We start from the raw sequence: 27,278 nt of genomic DNA, 5'->3' as shown, positions 1-27,278 counted from the left end.
ATTGCTCCACTATTTGTCGGCGCAGAATTAGGGGGATTGGTGATCCTCTTCCCATCTTTACTTCTGAGAGCCGCTGCCACTCTAAGATGCTCTTTTTATACCCAGTCATGTTAATGACCTATTGCCAATTGACCTAGTGAGTTGCATTTTGGTCCTCCAGGTGTTCCTTTTTTGTACCTTTAACTTTTCCAGCCTCTTATTGCCCCTGTCCCAACTTTTTTGAGATGTGTTGCTGTCATGAAATTTCAAATGAGCCAATATTTGGCATGAAATTTCAAAATGTCTCACTTTCGACATTTGATATGTTGTCTATGTTCTATTGTGAATACAATATCAGTTTTTGAGATTTGTAAATTATTGCATTCCGTTTTTATTTACAATTTGTACTTTGTCCCAACTTTTTTGGAATCGGGGTTGTAAATAATCATCTGGATGTCGATGATTGATTGCGGAACAGTGTCAATAACTGTGGACAAAGGTGTCGATAATTATGGAACAATGTCACGTGATCTAACATGCTAAATAATCGGGAATCAACTCATTTTTTCCAGTGGAAATTTGAGTAATTATTTATTCACAATTTATGCATTGAAAGTCTTTTCTACTTTTGCAATGACCAAAAGATCGTTAAGGTGTCAATAATTATAACCACCACTCTAATAGTAAAAGAGTTGTTCAAAAAAATGATCAGTGACTGGACTGGAAGGGGGGGGGGGACAACAACAGTGAAGGGGAGCACTATAAAGATATAAAAAATGTGGGTAAAGTTGAGAAAATAAGAGGAGGTAATGAACGGGAATAAAAAGTCAGGAGATACTTTTCTTGGGGCAAATTTGATCGGATACGATGGTTTAACACATAAGCCAAATACATGCGTTGTGAGTGGTAAGATGGCAGCCAGATGGCTTCACTCAGTGGGAAATAGACTATGAGGTCTCCAGATCACGGGCGATTGCTCTAAGACAACGAGGGAGGCTCAGCCTCCTCTAAAAATGACGAACATCGTATAGGATGAATTGCGCTAGGCTTATATTATAGCCGACCTTATAACATTGCTATTTCAGATCCAGAATCATAGAAATATATGTGCTCAACCCAACTACAGTGCGAAATCATTCCGTTATAACTTTCCCCAGTTCGCCTAATGTGTGCGTGAGTTTTTCCCCCTCGTGACAGCGCGATGCAGCCCAGCCTCACTGGACTTCAATGGCATTTGGGAGCTATGCGCTTTTCAATCTCAAAATGCAAGACTATTATTGGACAAATACTGCAAAAACGCCTGCCCACGGAGTCCCACGGACTCCCAGCCTCAGTGGACTTCAATGGCATTTGGGAGCTATGCGCTTTTCAATATCAAAATGCAAGACAGTTATTGGACAAATACTGCGAAAACGCCCGCCCCACAGACTCCCAGCCTCACAGTGGGAGGGACATGGCAGTTTCCGCGAGGAGACTGGTGATTGGTGAAAGCGGCCGGATATTTTCTTTGATTGACAGCTCGTTTCAAATATAGACAGGCAGCGGTGAATTTCAGTTCAGTCCCATGCGGATTCGCAAGTGCTGTGGTGTATTGTAAGAGATCAGCTTACATTTCGATTTCATTTATTACATACGGTTTCTACCAGCTTTTTTAGTTTGTATATATTTTCATTGTAAATAAAGTGTAAATATAGTGTTGTCAAGTTTGCTATCTTAGTTCCAGAAATTTCGTTTATTTGAGTGACTGAACTTGAACTTGAGGGGGCTAGTCAGCTAGCAAGAAAGCTGCGCACGGATGCCAAGCATTGCTGATTTAATTTTGGCGAAGCCATTTGCCAGTCTTCCTTTCGAGGAAAAAATTAAAATTAAAGAGCAGGATAGACCAACACCTCAAATTGACTTGGTGAAAAAGGTAGGGAATAATACTCGTTCCTTTCAGCTCTCCTGGTACGAGAAAGTGAATTGGCTAACAGCAAGTGACCCACATCAACAACAGTAAATAGGTTACTGTAGTAATATGTCATGGATGGACCAAAAATATAGAATCTATTTAAAATGTTTATGCTGAGTATATTATATTGGAATATATATTTTTCTGGATATGAATTAAACACAGCTACAATTTGGAAAACATTTTTAAACAAAAACACAGCCGAGAACATTTCACACTACAGACCTGGATTAAAAGTGAAGGGTTATCAAAATTGTCAATAAAACATTTCTCAGTCAAAATAAGTAAAATATAGGGAAAGTGTCATTGATTGAAATGTGTGGCACCCAGCTCTATGTTTGGCTCCCCAAGGTCAGTGCTTGTGCCTATTCCAGAACACTTTGCTGTTACTGCTGAGGTTCCTGACAAAGAGCTGCTTTCAATAATGATCAATTTTTAAACAACATGCCACATGCCACAATTTTATAATATAAAATGTTAAAATATACCCCCCAACACCACCATCATGTATATTGGACAGTAGGCTAATGGGCCAAAGAACCTGTTATTTCACAGTTTGTGACCCTGCCAACAATCAGCCAGATCAGAGGCAAGAGTATGGGCAAAATTGATGTGTTTTTTCTTTTTTCTTTTAAAATCTGGAAATATCGTAACCGACCAGCCTCCCCTGTTTGAAAGACTACCAGCCGCCACTGCTCCAGATGTTATATAGAGCTCAGTGACCTTTGGCGAATAATTGTTAATTATGTGGTAAATGTCACGCCTTTGTGCGCTCGAGCCCCGCACAGCTCCAGCTCGCGTACGGAGCGCGTTGTGCACGCTCTTGGGATAATTCATCAGTGGACACATCTGTTGCTGATTGGAGCATAATCAGCATGCACGCTTAAAGGGACACACGCGGCCTGAGGTATTATCACTGTTGTCATGATTTTTGTCGCCATGTTGAAGACATGAAGTGTTTAAATGACTCTGGTTGATGTTTCTCATTTATGACTCTGCTTTCTGTGTTTTGTTTTGGTTTCAGTTTTTCCTCTGACCTTGCCTCACGCTTGTATATAGCACGCTTGTAATTAAACAATTTCCAGCACTTATATCCGTCTCAATGCCGCATTTCCTGACAGGAAACATCCATCCATCCATTATCTGTAGCCACTTATCCTATTCTACAGGGTCGCATGCAAGCTGGAGCCTATCCCAGCTGACTATGGGTGAGAGGCGGGGTACACCCTGGACAAGTCGTCAGGCAGGGCTGACACATAGACACAAACAACCATTCACACCTACGGTCAATTTAGAGCCACCAATTAGCCTAACCTGCATGCCTTTGGACTGTGTGGAAAACCGAAGCACCCAGAGGAAACCCACGCGGACACAGGGAGAACATGCAAACCCCACACAGAAAGGCCTTCGTCGGCCACTGGGCTCGAACCCAGACCTTCTTGCTGTGAAGTAACAGTGCTAACCACTACACCACTGTGCCACCCCTGGCAGGAACTAAAAATGTTTTTAAAAAATCTGTTTCATATTTTATCCTCTTCAAAGTAGCCAGCGTTTACCTTGATGATGCTTTGCACACTACTGGCATTATATTAACCACCTTCATGAGGTAGTCACCTGGAAAGCTTTTCAGTTAACAGGTGCGCCTCGTCAAAAGTTAATTAGTGTAGTTTCTTGCCTTCTTAAAGCGTTTGAGATTAAACAGTAAATAATAAAACTACAGTAAATAGCCCTATTCCACAACTGTAATAGTCAAGAACCGCTCAACTAAGTAAAGAGAAATGACATCTATCATTGTTTTAGTTAATTAAAAGACACTTCATGTCTTAAAGTAAAGGTTAAAAAAACCCACACTCAATTAGGTGTCCAAACTTTTGACTAGTACTGTATATAAAATTAACACTAAATGTTAGAGGTGGTTTCTTTCAGGCTTGTGAGTGTCTTAAGTTCCTGTTGTAATGCATTCTGTTATGTAGAACATCTAGAATGGTTGCAGGCAAAAGTGCCACAATTTCTATGAGCCATGATCATTTAGCCTGCATATTTTGTTCAGCCCTTAGTCAGTGTCACTTTCTGATCACAGAACTGGTGATAGCTGGATATTCTGGATGATGGACTATTCTAAGCTGTAAAATCTGAGCAGCAGTGCTGCAACACACACTACCACACCGCTACCATATCAACTCTGAGTAATTGAGTAATATCTAGCAGTATGCATGTGCCAGTAACAGAATCAATTTATGAGTAAAGTTTACTTAATATTTGCTGCCAGTTATCCAGTGGTCATAGAACCACGCTTATATCCATAATTAGCACTCTATTTCACCCCTTCTCATTACCAAGGTGGTGTTTAACATCTGGATATCACCAGCCACATTGTCATGAGGATCCATCTGGGAAGTTGTTCAGAGATAATCACCTTGCTCACACCACAAGGAGGTGTGATGCTGACTTTGTCTAGGGAATCTAGAGAGGTACAGAGTGATGCCCGGGTAGCTGTACTGCAGACCTGCATACTTCCTGGAGTGGCACACCTCTTATTTGTGCCCATGAGGATGAAATATTCCATGTGGAATGGTATGTCACATGAGGGGTTATGCATCCAGACCATTTGTAGGCTGTGTCACCCAGTGGGCCAGATAAATAACTGGTCTGATGAACGAATAGCTGAACATTCTGTAGACTGACAATAGTAGAAGGTCACCTACAGTGTCTTGCAAAAGTATTCATCCCCCTTGGTGTTTGTCCTGTTTTGTTGCATTACAAGCTGGAATTAAAATGGATTTTTGGGGGGTTAGCACCATTTGATTAACACAACATGCCTACAATTTTAAAGGTAAAAATTGTTGTTTTATTGTGACACAAACAATAATTAAGAAGAAAAAACAAAAATCTGGAGTGTGCATAGGTATTCATGTAAGTCAATACTATGTAGAGCCACCTTTTGCTGCAATTACAGCTGCAAGTCTCATGGGGTATGTCTCTATTAGCTTAGCACATCTAGCCACTGGGATTTTTGCCCATTCCTCAAGGCAAACCTGCTCCAACTCCTTCAAGTTAGATGGGTTGCGTTGGTGTACAGCAGTCTTCAAGTTGTGCCACAGATTCTCAATTGGATTGAGGTCTGGGCTTTGACCAGGCCATTGCAAGACATTTAAATGTTTCCCTTTAAACAACTCCATTGTAGCTTTAGCAGTATGTTTAGGGTCATTGTCCTGCTGGAACGTGAACCTTCATCCCACTCTCAAACCTCTGGCCGACTCAAACAGGTTTTCCTCCAGAATTGCCCTGTATTCAGTGCCATCCATCTTTCCTTTGGCCCTGACCAGCTTTACTGTCACTGCAGATGAAAAATGTCCCCCACAGCATGATGCTGCCATCACCATGCTTCACTGTAGGAATAGTGTTCTCAAGGTATTGGGTTTGCACCACACATGGTGTTTCCCATGATGGCCAAAAAGATCCATTTTAGTCTCATTTGACCAGATAATCTTCTTCCCTGTGTTTGGGGAGTCTGCCACATGCTTTTGGACAAACTCCAAACATGTTTTCTTAAGCAATGACTTTTTATTCTGGCCACTCTTCCATAAAGCCCCACTCTGTGGAGTGTACAGCTTAAAGTCCTATGGACAGATACTCCCATCTCCGCTGTGGATCTTTGCAGCTCCTTCAGTGTTATCTTTGGTGTCTTTGTTGCATCACTGATTGATGCCCTCCTTGCCCGGCCTATGAGTTTTGGTGCGCGGCCTTCTCTTGTCAGGTTTGTAGTTGTGCCATATTCTTTCCATTTTGCTATAATGGATTTAATGGTGCTCGGTGGGATATTCAAAGTTTGGGATATTTTTATAACCCAACCCTGATCCATACTTCTTCACAACTTTCTCTCTGACCTGTTTGGAGTCCTCCTTGGTTTTCTTGTTGCTTGCTTAGTAGTGTTGCGGAGTCAGGGTCCTTCCAGAACAGGTTGATTTATTCAGACATCATGTGACAGATCATGTGACACTTTGATTGCACACAGGTGGATTTTAATCAACTAATTGTGACTTATGAAGTGAATTGGTTGGACCAGCTCTTATTTTGGAGTTTCATACGAAAGGGAGTGAATACCTATGCACACTCCAGATTTCTGATTTTTCATCTTAATTATTGTTTGTGTCACAATAAAACAACAATTTTCACCTTTAAAGTTGTAGGCTTGTTGTGTAAATCAAATGGTGCTCACCTTCCAAAACTCCATTTTAATTCCAGCTTGTAATGCACCAAAACAGGACAAACACAAAGGGGGATGAATACTTTTGCAAGACATTGTATCTAGCAGTATGCATCTGCCAGTAACAGAATCAATTTATGAGTAAAGTTTACTTAATATTTACTGCCAGTTATCCAGTGGTCATAGAACCACGCTTATATCCGTAATTAGCACTCTATTTCACCTCTTCTCATTACCAAGGTGGTGTTTAACACCTGGATATCACCAGCCACATTGTCATGAGGATTCATCTGGGAAGTTGTTCAGAGATCATCACCTTGCTCACACCAACAGGAGCGGTGATGTTGACCTTGTAGAATGTAGAGAGGTACAGAGTGATTGTTAGCGATTATTAGCTGTACTGCAGACCTGCATACTTCCTGAAGTGGCACACCTCTTATTTGTACCCATGAGGATGAAATATTCCATGTGGAATGGTATGTCACATGGAATATTTCAATGGTTGTGCATCCAGACCATTCGTAGGCTGTGTCACCCAGTGGACCAGATAAATAACTGGTCCGATGAACGAATAGCTGAACATTCTGTAAACTGACAATAGTAGAAGGTCACCTAGTTCACAAATTTGAATGAAATAATTTCAAGCATTCAGGATCTTTTCTTTAAGTGCTATGTATACCTCAATGGCTCTAGTGCACATTGTTCCAGAGGGCCTTTCAGGTCTGCTTGGAAAAATGACATTCGACAATGAGTGGGTTCTTCCATCTCGCTTGTGTTCACATTCCATCAACTTTTCTCTTTTCAACATACATATGTTTGATCTCTGCACTGGTTCATACATTTCATGATTTCATGAGTCAAGTCAGCAACATAGAATAAAGACAATAACCTGATGCATTTGTGAACATTTTAAAACATGGGTCTGGCATCACAGCATAACCAGTGTTTCAGCACTTAAATTATTTTTCAGCAAGTCTACGTGTGTCGTGCAGCGGAGTGTGTGAGATGCGGGTGGTCACAACACTACAGGTCTGGTGTGAATTCTGTAAAGTGTGAAAATGTTGAGTGGTAGTACACAGTGGGCCATTTCAGGATTTTGAAAGTTAGCATGGGCTGAATGAAACAAGGGAGTGGACTGTATTTGGCTTGTTTGACACTTGTGACCAATATGGTAGATGAATCAAGTAAAATAGATAATGAGTGTAAGAGTGTAGAAGTTTATATGAATAACCCAGAGATTTACTTTCAGTTTCTCTCCTGTTATGGCATGTACTAATTTCTGTATGAATATTCTTAGCAATTGTTTGAGGATCCAGAAGGGAAAGTAAAGATCCCAGCATCTCTGACTGTTCACACCTGGAAACGGCCCATGGAGCACATTGTTAACAAGGTGAGAGTGTGTCAGACTTAGAAGTGGTCAGAAAGACCATTCCTACATTTCAGCATCATTTCGGGTTCCACTCCAATCCAATTGTTCTGATTACTGCACAGAAAACAACTCACGTGCAATGGAGTATGTAGAACACGAATCTCCTGTATCTTGGATTCAGGATTATTAGTTTTAAATTTGTTTAGGAGTATGACTCAGAAAAAATGTCTTACCCAAAATCATCACGAAACACCCTCTTTCAGCTACAACTACAGCAACAACTCAAAACTACCATATTTAGGAAAAAAAAAAAACATCCTGGGTTTTGTTTCTTTGTGTGAAGTAAAGAAATCTGCTTTTTGCTGGTCTCACATGATCCTGAGTTAAAGTGAAACGATCTCATTCTCATAATCTCATGCTTCTCTTCATGGGGGTCATTGAAACCACAGAGTAATTGATGTACTGCATTTTTTTTAATGCAAAAAAGCAAACACAGTTGATCTGGTGCACTAAGGCCAAATAGCTCAACTTTTGCTTAGTCCCCTATGTGTGAGATGTATAATTGGCAAAACAAACTGAGGTCAACCTCTGTTTTCATTTCCATGCCAACAACGGGCCAAGGCGACAGAATAAAGTCTCCTCCATCGGAGTGTGCAAGTCTTTAATTCAGATTTAATTAGGGAGCCTTTAGTGTCCATTAACAGCTCATAATCAAGCATTCGTAAAGCATTGTTTATTCACAATGCAAAGTCTGCAGTTGGTCAGCAGAATCACTGGAACAAAAAAGATATATGGGGCGTGTCACCACAAAATGAGTCCAGTGTCATAAACATTATTTCCAAGATACAGCAAATTGAAACGAGAGTGCGTCAAAAACACTCACATTTTTGCCCTAAATACATTACTTAATCTGTAATGTACCCATCACCAAATTATTATATTGTAAAACAACCTCAAAATGTGACTTTGTAGGCCAAATAAATGTCTGCTATGCATTAGTTTCAATTTATACATCACAAAGTTTACAGCTCATTTTCTCCAAACTTGATTTTCTCTTAAGATAATGATACCTTAAACATTTTCACTAATTTCTCTGGATTGGCTCCAGCAAATTTAACAAATGACTCCTTACTTTTAAAGATAATTAAGAGACCGAGAGACAGATATGAATAAATCGATTTGAAACAGAAGATGGATGTGTCTGTTTTTGGACATTGATATTGAATATAACAATTTATTCTCATTCCCTACCAGGTAAAATACAATGATTCTATGTTTTTGTATCCTTGATAAGAATTTTTGTTGTTGTTTTTTTATTCCTACTTTATTCAGATAAGCTCATTTCATATTTTTATGCCAGACTCCAGTTGTTGTCGAAAATGAATCAACATTTGATCTCACTTCAGCCAATGAGCATTTGCTGTCCAGTGAAGTAAGTATCAAGAGACCCATTTGTACCACAGACTGTGTGATCACAGATTTATGTACATTGTATACTATATACTGTAAGTCTATAGCTTCTAAATGTTTTCTCAACTCCACAAGTTAACCAGCCTGCCAAAGTCCCAGTAATACCATTCAACACTAAGAGAATACAATTGATCACATGCTCATCGCATTGTAGGAAGGTTAGCAGAGTTATGATCAGTATAAATGATTGGCTAGCTAAGTTGGACCCCTGCCAGATCACTGGGCAGTGAGACAAAAACGATACACACAAGTCCACAGTGAATGGTGCATTGATGTACAACTGAGAGAAATCCATTCTTAATGCTTCATACTGTTGTTTGTCTTATCACTCAGCTCATGCGCTGGATCATCAGTGAGATCTACATTGTGTGGCAAGTGTGCAACAGACAGGCAGGTGAGGACAACTCCCTCTCTGAGGATGCCTTCACCTCAAGCCCCTGGAGACCCTGGGAACACATCTATTCCCTGTGTAAAGCAGTGAAGGGGCATGTGCCTCTTTACAACGTCTATGGGAAATATGTGGTCCGGCTCTACTGGATGGTGAGATCTCATTTCATCTCATAATATCATTGTTGTCATTGTAGAAAAAAATCCCAGTTTACTCAAAACACACGAAAAAGGAAATCTATGGGCAGAATAGGTCTTAAGACTGACTCAGTTGAATGTCTTACCAAAGCTGTTCTTATTTAACAAATTTTCACCGAAGGCCAGTTGAAGATTGGTGAATAATAACTGAATTGAATTTGAGGTTATTATTCACCGATATTCACTGAGCCTAGGGCGGATAATTGTTTACATATACACTGGTGATTTTTTTTTTTTTAGATGAGATGAGATATTAAAAAAAATAACTTATTTCAATCTTCAAAAGTGACATGCAGATGTAATAAAGGCGCATGGAGACTTGTCACTTATCTATTACCAAGTCACATAAAATACCTTGTTTTGAAACAGATAAAATAAAATCACAATTCCACCTTACCTTTGAATAGCTTTAGACCAAGCTTCATAGCATCTTTAGTGCTTTTAGGAACAGCATTTTCTTTCATAATTTGTAATTCTTCCTTACTTATGATGACAAAGCAATTGGCCACCGTTTTGCCAAGTCACCCGAGGTGATTATCAAGAAATAGTCCAAAACTCTCGACCAATCAGCATGTGTGATTTCCTATAATCACCTCCATATTTATACTAAATATCTTTATTCTGATCTTTATTCAACACTGGAGCCGTTCCTATTATTACTATATAGATTACTGACATGCACATGCTGAATCCCATGACATATGCACATGCACATATGCTAAATGGCCTATGTGGACATGACCCTCATGCCCATACAGTGGTGCTTGAAAGTTTGTCAACCCTTTAGAATTTTCTATATTTCTGCATAAATATGACCTAAAACAACATCAGATTTTCACACAAGTCCTTAAAGTAGATAAAGAGAACCCAGTTAAACAAATGAGACAAAAATATTATACTTGGTAATTTATTTATTGAGGAAAATGATCTAATATTACATATATGTGAGTGGCAAAAGTATGTGAACCTTTGCTTTCAGTATGTGGTGTGACCCCCTTGTGCAGCAATAACTGCAACTAAACATTTCTGGTAACTGTTGATCAGTCCTGCACACCGGCTTGGAGAAATTTTAGCCCATTCCTCCATACAGAACAGCTTCAACTCTGGGATGTTGGTGGGTTTCCTCATATGAACTGCTCGCTTCAGGTCCTTCCACAACATTTTGATTGGATTAAGGTCAGGACTTTGACTTGGCCATTCCAAAACATTAACTTTATTCTTCTCTAACCATTCTTTGGTAGAACGACTTGTGTGCTTAGGGTCGCTGTCTTGCTGCATGACCCACCTTCTCTTGAGATTCAGTTCATGGACAGATGTTCTGACATTTTCCTTTAGAATTCGCTGGTGTAATTCAGAATTCATTGTTCTGTCAATGATGGCAAGCCGTCCTGGCCCAGATGCAGCAAAACAGGACAAAATATGATACTACCACCACCATGTTTCACAGATGGGATAAGGTTCTTATGCTGGAATGCAGTGTTTTCCTTTCTCCAAACATAACTCTTCTCATTTAAACAAAAAGTTCTATTTTGGTCTCATCCATCCACAAAACATTTTTCCAATAGCCTTCTGGCTTGTCCATGTGATTTTTAGCAAACTGCAGACGAGCAGCAATGTTCTTTTTGGAGAGCAGTGGCTTTCTCCTTGCAACCCTGTCATGCACACCATTGATGTTCAGTGTTCTCCTGATGGTGGACTCATGAACATTGGCTAATGTTAATGTGAGAGAGGCCTTCAGTTGCTTAGAAGTTACCCTGGGGTCTATTGTGACCTCGCCGACTATTACATGCCTTGCTCTTGGAGTGATTTTTGTTGGTTGACCACTCCTGTGGGGGGGGGGGGGGGGGGGGGGGGGTAAGAACGGTCTTGAATTTCCTCCATTTGTACACAATCTGTCTGACTGTGGATTGGTGAAGTCCAAACTCTTTAGAGATGGTTTTGTAACCTTTTCCAGACTGATGAGCATCAACAATGCTTTTTCTGAGGTCCTCAGAAATCTCCTTTGTTTGTGCCATGATACACTTCCACAAACATGTGTTGTGAAGATCAGACTTTGATAGATCCCTGTTCTTTAAAAAAAAAAAAAAAACAGTGTGCCCACTCACACCTGATTGTCATCCCATTGATTGAAAACACCTGACTCTAATTTCACCTTCAAATTAACTGCTAATCCTAGAGGTTCACATACTTTTGCCACTCACAAATATGTCATATTGGGTCATTTTCATCAATAAATAAATGACCAAGTAAAATATTTTTATCTCATTTGTTTAACTGGGTTCTCTTTATCTACTTTTAGGACTTGTGTGAAAATCTGATGATGTTTTAGGTCATATTTATGCAGAAATATAGAAAATTCTAAAGGGTTCACAAACTTTCAAGCACCACTGTATGTGCTCGTTGAACGTCCCATTCAGGATTTATTTCCCCTTTTGCTGTTATAATAAGCTCCACTCTAGCTTTCCACTAGATTCTGGAGCCTGAAGCAGTTAAGTTCTTCAGAACTTATTTTATAATATCCATAATCTGCATATATCCGTGTTTATATCTGAAAACATTTTAAGCCACACTTATTGCCTGCAGTAATAATCCATAAACGACAGGCACAGATCCAGATAAACTAAATGCGTATAGAGTTTTGGGATCCACTTTCGGCTGTAAGAGCAACCACTTTAAAGGGAACGTTTGACGTTTGATTCATTCCAGCTTATTTAAATGACTCCAAAAGAAAACTCTTAGCTAGTTTCCTCAAAGCCCATAAGAGAAAGCCCATGCTGACCTCAGTGCAATATTGACGCTAGCTATCAGGCAGTGAAGCATGATTAAGAGGTGAAACGCTCCACACCTACTGCCACGTACGTCTGCTTTTTCTCTTTAGGATGTCCAGAGATGTCTTGCAGGCAGTGATTAAGTGAGAACACGAGTCTTATCAGACAGCTTTGTGTGTGTGTGTGTGTGTGTGTGTGTGTGTGTGTGTGTGTGTGTGTGTGTGTGTGTGTGATGGGTATATAAATGTGTCTCTTTCTCTAACAGAGTGCTACAGCTTCTTTCTTAACTGACTCTGACCTCAGTTGCACTTGTCCAAATTTGTTCATCTACATTTATTTGCCTAAATTTAGTTTTCTCTCTCTCTCTCTCTCTCTCTCTCTCTCTCTCTCTCTCTCTCGCTCTCTCTCTCAATCAAGTACACTTCAGTCAAGAACAATACCCCTACACTAATGGATATTAGTCTGGGTATTTGACAAAAAAAAAAATCTAATGCTTGACACATGCAGCTTTTGCTGAGTAGAGTCAAATATGAAAGAGAGTATTTTGTCTCAAGTGCAATTGATCCTGCAGTGTGTTTTATCTTTTGAAATGTACTAGGATGAGGAGCATGAATTGGAACAACCTAGTTTTCCCTTCTTGGTTTTGGAGCAAGTATATATTTCATGCACACACATTTTCTCTCCTTAATTGTATGTCTCAGGGCTGCTGGAGGAAGATCACTATTGATGATTCGTTGCCATTTGATGAAAATAACAACCTGCTGCTTCCAGCTACCACCAATCAGTCAGAGCTCTGGCCTATGCTGTTGGCTAAGGCTATACTTAAGTTGGCCAGTACAGAGTAAGTACATTATCATGGTTGAAACTTGGTTAAGTAAGTTTAAGTTCTTAAAATGAAATAAGGACAAAGCTGACGAAAACCCAAAGCAGACCCTTGACTGATTTTATTCTGGTCTCTGGTCTAGTATTATAATTGTATGGAGGATTTTATGGCTCTATTTATGAATACCATAAGACCATGGTATAGGTGTGTTCCCATCAAGTTGTTCTTTGAAGCTGTTCTTGAAGGCAAGAATCAAAACTGACTTTAAAAAATGAGTCCACGTTGTTGGTTATATTGTGCATCTGTATTAATAACATCAAAATGATTGTTTTTAAAATTATATTTCATGAACCCTATTTCATAACCCTGTTTTAACCCACTCAGTGCCATTGTGAACTAAAGTCGCACGAGCAGTGAACATTCTAGAATGCCAAGTCCATTCTTTAGTTGACCGAAAAGCATAAGCAATGAAAGATGTCATTTTATCCAGTCAAAATACAGTTATGTAAATGTATTCTGATCTTCTATTGTGAGTGCCATTCATTCACACACTTGTAGGGAAAAATACTACTATTCAATTATAGCGTAATTCACCCCAGCTATCATCAAGCAAGAAAGCTGAGCTTGTTTCACTCTAAAAACCATCATGTTATCAAAGAAAATCTGGCATCTCACGTTATCAGTCTCACTCTATCTTTAAAAAATAACCACAAACAGATATACTGACCCATGCAGCATCAGTTCACGTGTGGTAACTGTAAATGGTGACGTTTGAAGGCCTGCTACGTCTGTGCACGTCACTTTAAGACATGCTTTTGCGTTTAGGTCAATTTGAAGTTAGCACAGCAAGAAGAGAAGCTGTGAAATGGTGCACTTAATTAATGGCTGCTGGACTGCTTGAATGCAGCATCCCATGAGGCGCAATTAGTGCATCAGCCATCTGGATTCTTCAGGAAAGAGAAGGAGAAAGGAAGCAATAGGCCATACACATGCACACAGATACTGTCACTTGATTCCATGAAACTGTCATATAATGAAGTTATGTGTAGTGGTTAGATTGGCTTGCTCTTGATCTTACTGCACCGAGTACAACAGTGGTTTAATTTCACTATGTAGCTCATTTCAGTCAATTTTCATCTCAGTACTAACACCATATTGATCTTACTGTACATTTATAGATTGCCTTTTTCCTCCCTTTTAGTTACACCAGCATTGTGTGTGTGTGTGTGTGTGTGTGTGTGTGTGTGTGTGTGTGTGTGTGTGCACTGAATGCAGCCTGCAGTAAACAGGACATACAGAAAAACAGCCCACAGGCACATAGGCAAAGTGACCTAAATGAACATTGATGCTTTCTTGGAGGTGGAATTAACATCTTGTCATTGCTATTGTGACTCTCTTTAGAGTGGTGCAAAATACCAGCAGAGAACTAGAAGAGTTCAGCATCATACGCTGTCTGACCGGCTGGATCCCAGAGGTTCTGCTCCTTAAGTAAGACTCTCCTATAGTGAACCAATTCATACTTCACTTATATGCACTGGTGGCACATTGCCTAATTTTGCACTGATTTGGATATTCCTGACATACAACCTCGGCCTGCGTACAGTATGAACATTTTTCACATTGTTTTTATTAGGGTTCTTAGATTTAAAGTGATAGTTAGTCATGCATTCTATTTTTGACAACCTCTGCTATTTACACCGATCAGCCATAACATTATGACCACTGACAGGTGAAGTGAATAAGTTTGTTTCTTGTTACAATGGCACCTGTCATGGCGTGGGATATAGTAGGCAACAAGAGAACAGTCAGTTCTTAAAGTTGATGTGTTGGAAACCAGAAAAAAAAGGGCAAGTGTAAGGTCTTTGACAAGGGCCAAATTGTGATGGCTAGATGACTGGGTCTGAGCATCTCCAAAATGGCACATCTTGTGGGGTGTTCCTGGTATATAGTGGTTAGTACCTACCAAAAGTGATCCAAGGAAGGACAATTGCTGAACCGGTGACAGGGTCATGGATGTCGAAGGCTAGCCCATATGGTACAGTCCCACAGAAGAGCTACTGTAGCACATTCTGCTGAAAAAAATAATGCTGACACCTTTCTGTTTTAGTCAGCATTAACTCATCTCATTATCTCATTATCTCTAGCCGCTTTATCCTTCTACAGGGTCACAGGCAAGCTGGAGCCTATCCCAGCTGACTATGGGCGAAAGGCGGGGTACACCCTGGACAAGTCGCCAGGTCATCACAGGGCTGACACATAGACACAGACAACCATTCACACTCACATTCACACCTACGGTCAATTTAGAGTCACCAGTTAACCTAACCTGCATGTCTTTGGACTGTGGGGGAAACCGGAGCACTGTGAGGCGACAGCGCTAACCACTACACCACCGTGCCGCCCCTCAGCATTAACTTTTTCTGCAATTTGTGCTACAGTAGCTCTTCTGTGGGATTGGACCGTATGGGCTAGCCTTTGTGCCCCATGCGAATCAGTGAGCCTTCGACACCCATGACCCTGTCGCCGGTTCAGTGGTTGTCCTTCCTTGGATCACTTTTGGTAGGTACTAACCACTATATACTGAGAACACCCCACAAGATGTGCCATTTTGGAAATCCTGAGATCCAGTCATCTAGCCATCACAATTTGGCCCTTGTCAAAGTCGCTCAGATCCTTACGCTTGCCTGTTTTTCTGGCTTCCAACACATCAACTTCAAGAACTGACTGTTTTCTTGCTGTTTTAATATATCCCACCCCTTGACAGGTGGCATTGTCATGAAATCGTCAAAGTTATTCACTTTACCTGTCAGTGGTCATAATGTTATGGCTGATCAGTATATATACAGTACCTGTCACTTTAAAACGTCTGTTTTTGCATGGAGCCCAATGGACATTTCTACATTTTTTTTTCTTCTGGCAGCTGATTGAATGGATTTGAAAATGGACTTCATGTATGTTATTGTATTCTCTTAAGCTGAACAGAGTGGTTAATCAATATTTCATAATTTATTATTCATTTTCCGTAACTGCTTTATCTTACTTGGAGTAGTCCAGTTACTGTCTGTGTGCTTTTCCTTCCTGTGTCTACATGGGTTTCCTCCAGGTTCCCTGGTTTCCTCCCACTGTCCAAAAACAAACCAGGAGGTACCCTGCCTATGCTAAATTGCCTCTAGGTGTGAATGAGTCTGTGAATGGCTCCCTATAATGGATTTATGTCCCATCCAGTATGTATTCGTGGCTCATGGCCCTCTGATCAGGCTAAAACAGTTACTGTAGCTGAATGAATTAATATACAGGGTGTTTAAAAAAAATTGATATTATTTGAGCTGTAAATATCCCAGAAACTACATAGTCTAGGCAAATTAAACTGAGCAGACTTAATGTTGAGCAATATAAGATTTATTATTCAAAATTTGAATGAGAAATTCAAAGGTCTGTGGATTCAGTGAACGATTTCACAAATTTTCAATATTTGTGAACCCGCTCGACCATCTCTTCCGATGCTGGTGGTCGTCCACATCCTTTTGCCCTACACAGACAGCCTTCCTCTTTGAACTTTTTGTGCCGTGTCCAAATCTGCCTTGCAATTGGTGCATATTTAGAGAATTCTCTCATAAATGCATGCTGCACAGTCTTGTTCGACTGTGCTCAAGCGTACTCTAACACACACAACGCCTGTTCTTTTCCAGTGAATGGCATTTCTATACCTAAAAAGATAAAAACATTAAACATAAAATTCTGACCTGTTTCCACACATGCTGTTAAAATTTCAGGTCAATTCAACAAGAATTGGCAAAGTTATTAGATTGTGAAATTATATCAATTTTTTTGAAACACCCTGTACTATAAACTATAAGGTATATGTTGGAGACAAGGATGAAGAGGTTTGTCCTTTACAATACAGCTTACGGTATATGCTGATTATTTATTATTTACACACTAAAGGTCCTGCTGGTTCTAATGATACATGTGTCTTGTTTCTGTGGCTTTAATTATATACTTTTGCCTATATTTCTGTTTAATATTATCAGGATAATTGACAGAGTGATTTAAAATGTGTGGGATTTATCATCGTCCATTGCATACAGCTGTGTATACTGTGTACCCATGTGTGACAAATGCCAGTGTTTTGTGTATACTGGTGGTTCTTACACACAGAATTAGAATTTCTTTTACATATGCTTTGATAAATGAGACCCCAGGTTAGCACTGAAGGCCAGCATTTCAGAGCAGTGTGCCTGGCAGAGCTGTAATATATGTAATACTGCAGTCTTTTATTCCCGTTGCTGGGTTTTTGTGACATCTCTGTCTGATGTCTATTAGTGAATTGTGTAGGATTATTATTCTTCCTCTGGGACTGAAACAGGGCCTTTTTTCCATCAGGCTAGGCAGACACAGTCCTGGCTAGGCACTTCCTCTGCCACAGTAGTTAAGCAATAATGGCTGCAAACATTGCCCTCCTTTATAACTAGTATCTATTCATCCATTCATTCACATCAATTACCCATGTGACCAACCCAACCAGGCCAAACCAACCCAGCCAGCTAATCAAACAACGCAGTGCCCCACCCACACATGTGCCCAGTGCCCACACCCAACCAACCTATCAAGTACTCACCCATCCGCTCAACCAACCAACCCTTCCCAGCTGCCTAACCCATCCACCCAACACATCTACCCATCTTACCCACCAACCACTCAGGCGACTAACCCGGCCAGTTAACCAATCAACACAGTACCCCAACCAACCATCCACCCATCCAAATATGCACACACCCAACCAACCAATTACTCATCCATCCATCCATCCATCCATCCATCCATCCATCCATCCATCTATACAAACAAACAAACAAACAAACAAACAAACAAACAATTCACCTAACCAATGAAACAACTCATCAAACCATCCACCCAACCATCCATCTACACTTTATGCCATTGTTCATCCTTCCTTCCTCTGTTTTGGTGTACAGCATAGTGCATCTTGTTTTATGCCCCATGCCAGCAGAATCTTGTCAAAGCTGGAACAATTGTGTACAGTATATCTATGTCAGAAACATGATATTTTCCTCTAATTGCTGTTTATTAATTAGCACAGCTAGATCTGCTCCTTGTTCATTCAGCTGGTTAACTCTGGCCATTGATTACCTCAGCAGGACATTAATCAGATACAAACCAAGGGTTGTTCAGTTAGACTTGAACCTGAACTAATAGCTCAAGATAATTGAATACTGCAATTCTGTTGTTCATGGTCATTTAGGGAATCATGCCTAAATGTAGGCTGTTTGTTTGGTTGGCAGTCCCAGATTGAAATATGTAGAAGAAACATGGGAATACCTGAACAACACCATTCCCAAGTTTCAGCTGACAGATGAGAGCTCAGAGGAGAGACCTCCATCAGTCAACTTCACTGCCACCAGGGACTCACCGAGTGAGTCACTTTCCCCAAACAAAGGAAAACAAAAAGGTACTGGAGTATGTCCAAAAGCACACAAACACACAGATACACACATTTTGCTGCTTATAGCCCATGTATACAAGACATGGGATTCTTGACAGCATGTACAATGCTTAAGACAAAATAGGAGAGTTGTGGGGAATTCTGTTCATTCAACTACAAGAGCATTAGTGTGATCAAGAACTGATGTTGGGTGTGGAGACTTCAGTTTCAGATCATCCCAAAGGTGTTCAGTGGGGTTGAGGTCAGCACTCTCTGTAGGACACTCGAATTCTTCCACTCCAACCTTATTTGATTTTGATCCTTTTTGATTTTGGACTATATAATAGTTCCCTGAAGCACTGAAGGCCAAAAACAGATGAATGTTGTGTTTGCCAAATACAACAAAGAAGAAGCAAAAAGAACAAAAACAGAAAAAAACATGTGCAACCAGTGAACCCATTCAGCGAAATAATCCTGACTAGCTCAGAGCTGATAGAGTTACACTGTTTGTGTATTTGGGTGATATTTATGGATATCAGTATATGTGTTACTCTTCTCCCCATTGTGTAACATGTATTATTTACTCTAAAAATGCTACTGGGACATGAAAAATTAATTGACATGCTGAAATCCTCAATTTCTTTCTAAAAAAAAAAATAGGTACCCTATGGGTACATGTGGCTACTGCTTATAAATAAAATCGTTCTCTGATACATACAGTATCAGTCCATACAGTACAGAAAACAGTCCATACAGTAACTATAGCATATATACAGTGCTCAGCGTAAATGAGTACACCCCCTTTGAAAAGTAACATTTTAAACAATATCTCAATGAACACAAACAATTTCCAAAATGTTGACAAGACAAAGTTTAATATAACATCTGTTTAACTTATAATGTGAAAGTAAGGTTAATAATATAAACTTAGATTACACATTTTTCAGTTTTACTCAAATTAGGGTGGTGCAAAAATGAGTACACCCCACAACAAAAACTACTACATCTAGTACTTTGTATGGCCTCCATGATTTTTAATGACAGCACCAAGTCTTCTAGGCATGGAATGAACAAGTTGGCAACATTTTGCAACATCAATCTTTTTCCATTCTTCAACAATGACCTTGTTTAGTGACTGGATGCTGGATGGAGAGTGATGCTCAACTGGTCTCTTCAGAATTCCCCATAGGTGTTCGATTGGGTTCAGATCAGGAGACATACTTGGCCACTGAATCACTTTCACCCTGTTCTTCTTCAGAAATCCAACAGTGGCCTTAGATGTGTGTTTAGGATCATTATCATGTTGGAAAAGTGCATGATGACCAAGGGCACGGAGTGATGGTAGGATCTTCTCTTTCAGTGTAGAGCAATACATTTGTGAATTCATGATGCCATCAATGAAATGCAGCTCCCCGACACCAGCAGCACTCATGCAGCCCCACATAAGGACACTGCCACCACCATGTTTCACTGTAGGCACCATGCGTTTTTCTTTGTCTTCCTCACCTTTGCGATGCCATACAGTTTTGAAGCCATCAGTTCCAAAAACATTTATCTTGGTCTCATCACTCCAGAGTATAGAGTCACAGTATTCTTCATCTTTGTCAGCATGGGCCCTGGCAAACTCTAGGTGGGCTTCTTTGTTCCTGGGCTTTAGGAGGGGCTTCTTTCGTGGACGGCATCCATGCATGCCATTCCTCTGCAGTGTATGCTATATTGTGTCATGGGAAATAGTCACCCCAGTTTGGCTTTCTACTTCTTTAGATAACTGCAGTGAACTTGCATGCCGATTTTCTTCAACCCTTCTCATCAGAAGATGCTCCTGTCAAGGTGTTAACTTCCGTGGATGACCTGGACGTCTCTGTGAGATGGTTGCAGTTCCATCTTTCTTAAATTTTTGTACCACTTTTCCTACAGTATTCTGACTGATAAGTAAAGCTTTGCTGATCTTCTTGTAGCCTTCACGTTTGTGGTGTAAAGAAATTATTTTCTTTGGGGAATTCTGAAGAGACAAGTTGAGTATCACTCTCCATCCAGCATCCAGTCACTAAAAGAGGTCATTGTTGAAGAATGGAAAAAGATTGATGTTGCAAAATGTCACCAACTTGTTCATTCCATGCCTAGAAGACTTGGTGCTGTCATTAAAAATCATGGAGGCCATACAAAGTACTAGATGTAGTCGTTTTTGTTGTGGGGTGTACTCATTTTTGCACCACCCTAATTTAGAGTAAACCTAAAAAACGTGTAATCTAAGTTATATTATTAACCTTATTTTCAGGTTATAAGTTAAACAGATATTATATTAAACTTTGTCTTGTCAACATTTTGGAAATTGTTTGTATTCATTGAGATATTGTTTAAAATGTTACTTTTCAAAGGGGGTTTACTCTATGAGGCAGTAGCCACAAAAATGAAGCGTAATCCAAAAATGAACAATTTAAAAATCACAGAAGTAAAATATACCAAGTGTCTCTATGAGGCAGTAGCCACAAAAATATGTATCAATAATTCCTTACTAGAGCTGCATTGGGTTGCATGCTAAGGATAAGGTAGGCATTTTTGACAAAGGTTTATTGATAAAGCAACACAGTTTTATGGACGCAACCCCACCTGCTCTCAGGCCTCACTTCCCCTAGGTGTATCATCAACTTGCATAAATAAAAAAAGCTAACATTCTATATTTTGAGAGAGAATACTGTGACAAAGACCACGCAAACAACAAATATTGAAAATTTGGCAGTGATGTAAGAGAACGTGAAGACGTATCACTGTGTCGTCTTGAGTTTCCTATTGAGAGAGAGGATTAGCAGTGCCATATGGCTCATCTGGGTCATTAGCCCCAGTAGGTTAATGACTGAATTACAGCACGATAAAGCTGGAAGGCCTGCTATTGAAATCCTCTTCTCACTCTCAGTCTTTCCCTCTCACTCTCTGTCTTTTACTCTCACTTGGTTGGTACCAATTAATCAGGGAAAGATTGTAGCATGCTGTGGCATACATAACTTGGCACCAAGCCCTAGATCCTCCATGCCTCAAGGAATATCTCCTCCACACACTTGCATACACATATAGCTCACCCTATTAATATTGCAGGAACATTTACAGTGAGTTTTCCCTTAGAACATGAAGAATAGGCCATCTCATTAACCCTAGAACCCTGTTCCATATATTCAATTCTGTAAGGATAGGATACTATATCTGCCTGTGCCCCCCCCATGCTTACTCACCTACCAGAACCAGTGAATGTGCACCTGACATTTATGACCACAATGGATTTATGACCATAATGGATTGAAAATGCCTCTTTTATTCTCACTGTCATTTTCTTTCACACTTCCTCTCATTCTCTCTCATCACTCTGTGTCTGATACTCTGATTCTTTTTTTTTTAAGATTTTTTTTGGGCTTTTTTCACCTTTATTGGATAGGACAGCGCAGAGACAGGAAACAAGCAGGAGAGAGAGACGGGGAGGGATCGGGAAATGACCTCGGGTCGGAATCGAACCCGGGTCCCCGGATTTATGGTATGACGCCCTATCCACCTGAGCCACAACGCCCCTGATACTCTGATTCTAATGGGAGAATAGTTGCTGACATTCTGCACACTCTCTCTCATATATATATATATATATATATATATATATATATATATAAAAAATACAACCCCTATTCCAAAAAAGTTGGGACAAAGTACAAATTCTAAATAAAAACGGAATGCAATAATTTACAAATCTCAAAAACTGATATTGTATTCACAATAGAATATAGACAACATATCAAATGTCGAAAGTGAGACATTTTGAAATTTCATGCCAAATATTGGCTCATTTGAAATTTCATGACAGCAACACATCTCAAAAAAGTTGGGACAGGGACAATAAGAGGCTGGAAAAGTTAAAGGTACAAAAAAGGAACAGCTGGAGGACCAAATTGCAACTTATTAGGTCAATTGGCAATAGGTCAATAACATGACTGGGTATAAAAAGAGCATCTTGGAGTGGCAGCGGCTCTCAAAAGTAAAGATGGGAAGAGGATCAGCAATCCCCCTAATTCTGCGCCGACAAATAATGGAGCAATATCAGAAAGGAGTTCGACAGTGTAAAATTGCAAAGAGTTTGAACATATCATCTACAGTGCATAATATCATCAGAAGATTCAGAGAATCTGGAAGAATCTCTGTGCGTAAGGGTCAAGGCTGGAAAACCACACTGGGTGTCCGTGATCTTCGGGCCCTTAGACGGCACTGCATCACATACAGGCATGCTTCTGTATTGGAAATCACAAAATGGGCTCAGGAATATTTCCAGAGAACATTATCTGTGAACACAATTCACCGTGCCATCCGCCATTGCCAGCTAAAACTCTATAGTTCAAAGAAGAAGCCGTATCTAAACATGATCCAGAAGCGCAGACGTCTTCTCTGGGCCAAGGCTCATTTAAAATGGACTGTGGCAAAGTGGAAAACTGTTCTGTGGTCAGACGAATCAAAATTTGAAGTTCTTTATGGAAATCAGGGACGCCGTGTCATTCGGACTAAAGAGGAGAAGGACGACCCAAGTTGTTATCAGCGCTCAGTTCAGAAGCCTGCATCTCTGATGGTATGGGGTTGCATTAGTGCGTGTGGCATGGGCTGCTTACACATCTGGAAAGACACCATCAATGCTGAAAGGTATATCCAGGTTCTAGAGCAACATATGCTCCCATCCAGACGACGTCTCTTTCAGGAAAGACCTTGCATTTTCCAACATGACAATGCCAAACCACATACTGCATCAATTACAGCATCATGGCTGCGTAGAAGAAGGGTCCGGGTACTGAACTGGCCAGCCTGCAGTCCAGATCTTTCACCCATAGAAAACATTTGGCGCATCATAAAACAGAAAATACGACAAAAAAGACCTAAAACAGTTGAGCAACTAGAATCCTACATTAGACAAGAATGGGTTAACATTCCTATCCCTAAACTTGAGCAACTTGTCTCCTCAGTCCCCAGACGTTTACAGACTGTTGTAAAGAGAAAAGGGGATGTCTCACAGTGGTAAACATGGCCTTGTCCCAACTTTTTTGACGTGTTGTTGTTATGAAATTTAAAATCACCTAATTTTTCCCTTTAAATGATACATTTTCTCAGTTTAAACATTTGATATGTCATCTATGTTCTATTCTGAATAAAATATGGAATTTTGAAACTTCCACATCATTGCATTCCGTTTTTATTTACAATTTGTACTTTGTCCCAACTTTTTTGGAATCGGGGTTGTGTGTATATATCACTTCAATATTGACTTCTTTATTTTAGATCCATTGTGGTGGTGTACACTGCCCAAATACTTATGGACCTGACCGTGATACACACACACACACACACATATAATGTGTGTGTGTGTGTGTGTGTGTATCACGGTCAGGTCCATAAGTATTTGGGCAGTGTACACCACCACAATGGATCTAAAATAAAGAAGTCAATATTGAAGTGATATATACACACAACCCCGATTCCAAAAAAGTTGGGACAAAGTACAAATTGTAAATAAAAACGGAATGCAATGATGTGGAAGTTTCAAAATTCCATATTTTATTCAGAATAGAACATAGATGACATATCAAATGTTTAAACTGAGAAACATGGGAAAGACAAGAGAACACACCATTCAAGTAAGGCAGATGTGTGTCAACCTTCATAAGTCAGGCAATGGCTACAAGAAAATAGCCACTCACCTACACCTGCCCATATCTACAGTCAGATGAATCATCAAGAAGTTTAAAACAACTGGAACAGTGGCAAACAAGCCTGAGTGAGGATGCAAGTTTATTTTGCCACCACACACAGTGAGGAGGATTGTAAGAGAAGTAAAAAGTTATCCAAAGCTCACTGTTAGAGAATTGTATCAAAGAGTAGCATCTTGGGGTCACAAAGTCTTCATAACAACCATCAGGCGCTATCTACATGCCAACAAGCTGTTTGGGAGGCATGCCCGGAAAAAGCCTTTTCTCACTTACAAGCATAAGCGTAAACATCTGGAGTTCGCTAAGCGGTACTGGGACTTCAACTGGGATTGTGTGCTTTGGTCAGATGAGACCAAGATAGAGCTTTTTGGCAACAAACACTCTAAGTGGGTCTGGCGTAACACAAAAGATGAGTATGCGGAAAAGCACCTCATGCCCACTGTGAAGTATGGAGGAGGATCGGTGATGCTGTGGGCCTGTTTCTCTTCCAAAGGCCCCGGGAACCTTGTTAGGGTGCATGGCATCATGAACTCTTTGAAATACCAGGACATTTTAAATCAAAATCTGGTGGCCTCTGCCCAAAAGCTGAAGATTGGTCGTCACTGGGTCTTTCAGCAAGATAATGACCCTAAACATGTGACCAAATCTACACAAAAATGGTTCACCAGACACAAAATCAAGCTCCTCCCATGGCCATCTCAGTCCCCAGACCTCAACCCAATTGAAAACCTGTGGGGTGAGCTGAAGAGGAGAGTGCATAGGAGAGGACCCAGGACTCTGGATGATTTAGAGAGATTGCGCAAAGAGGAATGGTCGAAGATCCCTGTCTCTGTATTCTCCCATCTTGTGAAATGTTATAGGAGAAGATTAAGTGCTGTCTTGTTAGCAAAAGGGGGTTGTACAAAGTATTAACATCGGGGTGCCAATAATTGTGGCACACATGAGTTCATGTAAAAGAATTATTTCTTAATGTGGGATTTTTTTCCCACTGAACTTAAAGGTTGGATTTTTTTTCTTTTTTTGCATTGTCCTATATTTAAAAAAAAATGAATTTATTAGAAGCCTAAGAACATATCTTAAGGAGGGGTGCCAATAGTTGTGGTGGGCGCTGTATATACAGTAGTATGCAAAAGTTTGGGCACCCCTGGTCAAAATTGCTGTTACTGTGAACAGCTAAGCAAGTTGAAGATGAAATGATCTCCAAAAGGCATAAAGTTAAAGATGACTCATTCCCTTTATATTTTAAGCAAAAACAATTTTTTTTATTTTCATCTTTTATATTTTCAAAATGACAAAAAAGGAAAAGGGCCCGAAGCAAAAGTTTGGGCACCCTGCATGGTTAGTACCTAGTAACACCCCCTTTGGCAAGTATCACAGCTTGTAAACACTTTTTGTAACCAGCTAATAATCTTTCAGTTCTTACCTGGGGGATTTTCACACATTTGTCCTTGCAAAAGGCTTCCAGTTCTACAAGTTTCTTGGGCTGTCTTGCATGCACTGCTCTTTTGAGATCTATCCACAGATTTTCAATGATGTTTAGGTCAGGGGATTGTGAGGGCCATGGCAAAACCTTCAGCTTGTGCCTCTTGAGGTATTCCACTGTAGATTTTGAGGTGTGTTTTGGATCATCATCTTATTGTAGGACCCATCCTCTTTTTAACTTCAACTTTTTTACAGATGGTGTGATGTTTGCTTCCAGAATTTGCTGGTATTTATTCGAATCCATGCTTCCCTCAACCAGTGAAATGTGTCCTGTGCCACTGGCTGCAACACAACCCCAAAGCATGATCAATCCACACCCATGCTTCAGAGTTGGAGAGGTGTTCTTTTCCTGGAATTTGGCACCCTTTTTTCTCCAAACATACCTTTGCACATTGTGGCCAAAAAGTTCTATTTTGATTTCATCAGTCCACAGGACTTGTTTCCAGCTTATTTAGATGTTCATTTGCAAACTTCAGACGCTGAATTTTGTGGCTAGGACGCAGGAACGGTTTTCTTCTGATGACTCTCCCATGAAGGTCATATTTGTTCAGGTGTCGCTGCATAGTAGAACAGTGCACCACCACTCCAGGGTCTGCTATATCTTTCTGAAGGTCTTTTGCAGTCAAACAGGAGTTTTTATTTGCCTTTCTAGCAATCCAATAAGCAGTACTTTCAGAAAGTTTTCTTCATCTTCCAGACCTCACCTTGATCTCCACTGTTTCTGTTAACTGCCATTTCTTAATAACATTACAATCTGAGGAAACAGCTACCTGAAAACACTTTGCTATGTTCTTGTAGCCTTCTCCTGCTTTGTGAGCATCAATTATTTTATTATTCAGAATGCTAGGGAGTTGCTTAGAGGAGCCCATGACTGTTGATTTTAGGGGCAAGTTTGAGGAGACAGAGAATTTATACAGCTTTGAAATCTGCATCATCTGACCTTTCCTAATGAAGAATTTGAACAAGCCACAGCTCAATAAGCTAATTAAGGTCTGGAACCTTGGTAAAAGTTACCTGAGAACTCAAATGTATTGGAGTGCCTGAACTTTTGCATGGTGTTCCTTTTCTTTTTTCACTCTCCAATTCATCTCATTATCTCTAGCCGCTTTATCCTTCTACAGGGTCGCAGGCAAGCTGGAGCCTATCCCAGCTGACTACGGGCGAAAGGCGGGGTACACCCTGGACAAATCGCCAGGTCATCGCAGGGCTGACACATAGACACAGACAACCATTCACACTCACATTCACACCTACGGTCAATTTAGAGTCACCAGTTAACCTAACCTGCATGTCTTTGGACTGTGGGGGAAACCGGAGCACCCGGAGGAAACCCACGCGGACACGGGGAGAACATGCAAACTCCACACAGAAAGGCCCTCGCCGGCCCCGGGGCTCGAACCCAGGACCTTCTTGCTGTGAGGCGACAGCGCTAACCACTACACCACCGTGCCGCCCCACTCTCCAATTGTACAAAA

General features: G+C 40.3%; 1 protein-coding gene across 3 annotated transcripts in view; it reads left to right on the top strand.

Annotated features, from left to right (window-relative positions):
* adgb (androglobin) overlaps positions 1-27,278 on the top strand; it is a 137,170-nt gene that overhangs the window by 25,923 nt on the left and 83,969 nt on the right. For 2 of the 3 annotated variants that reach the window (XM_060914109.1, XM_060914108.1), the window contains exons 3-8: positions 7,435-7,527; positions 8,867-8,938; positions 9,310-9,516; positions 13,031-13,170; positions 14,554-14,640; positions 18,456-18,622. In XM_060914109.1, the coding sequence (XP_060770092.1) occupies positions 7,435-7,527; positions 8,867-8,938; positions 9,310-9,516; positions 13,031-13,170; positions 14,554-14,640; positions 18,456-18,622 (766 nt within the window). Of the gene's footprint in view, positions 1-7,434; positions 7,528-8,838; positions 8,939-9,309; positions 9,517-13,030; positions 13,171-14,553; positions 14,641-18,455; positions 18,623-27,278 lie in introns of those variants that run through there. The other variant, XM_060914110.1, reaches the window with a different exon arrangement.

The sequence above is a fragment of the Neoarius graeffei genome, chromosome 2 (genome assembly GCF_027579695.1).
Source record: "Neoarius graeffei isolate fNeoGra1 chromosome 2, fNeoGra1.pri, whole genome shotgun sequence".
NCBI lineage: Eukaryota > Metazoa > Chordata > Actinopteri > Siluriformes > Ariidae > Neoarius > Neoarius graeffei.
The sequence above is the reverse complement of the archived record's forward strand: the minus strand, read 5'-3'. Positions and strand labels throughout refer to the sequence as shown.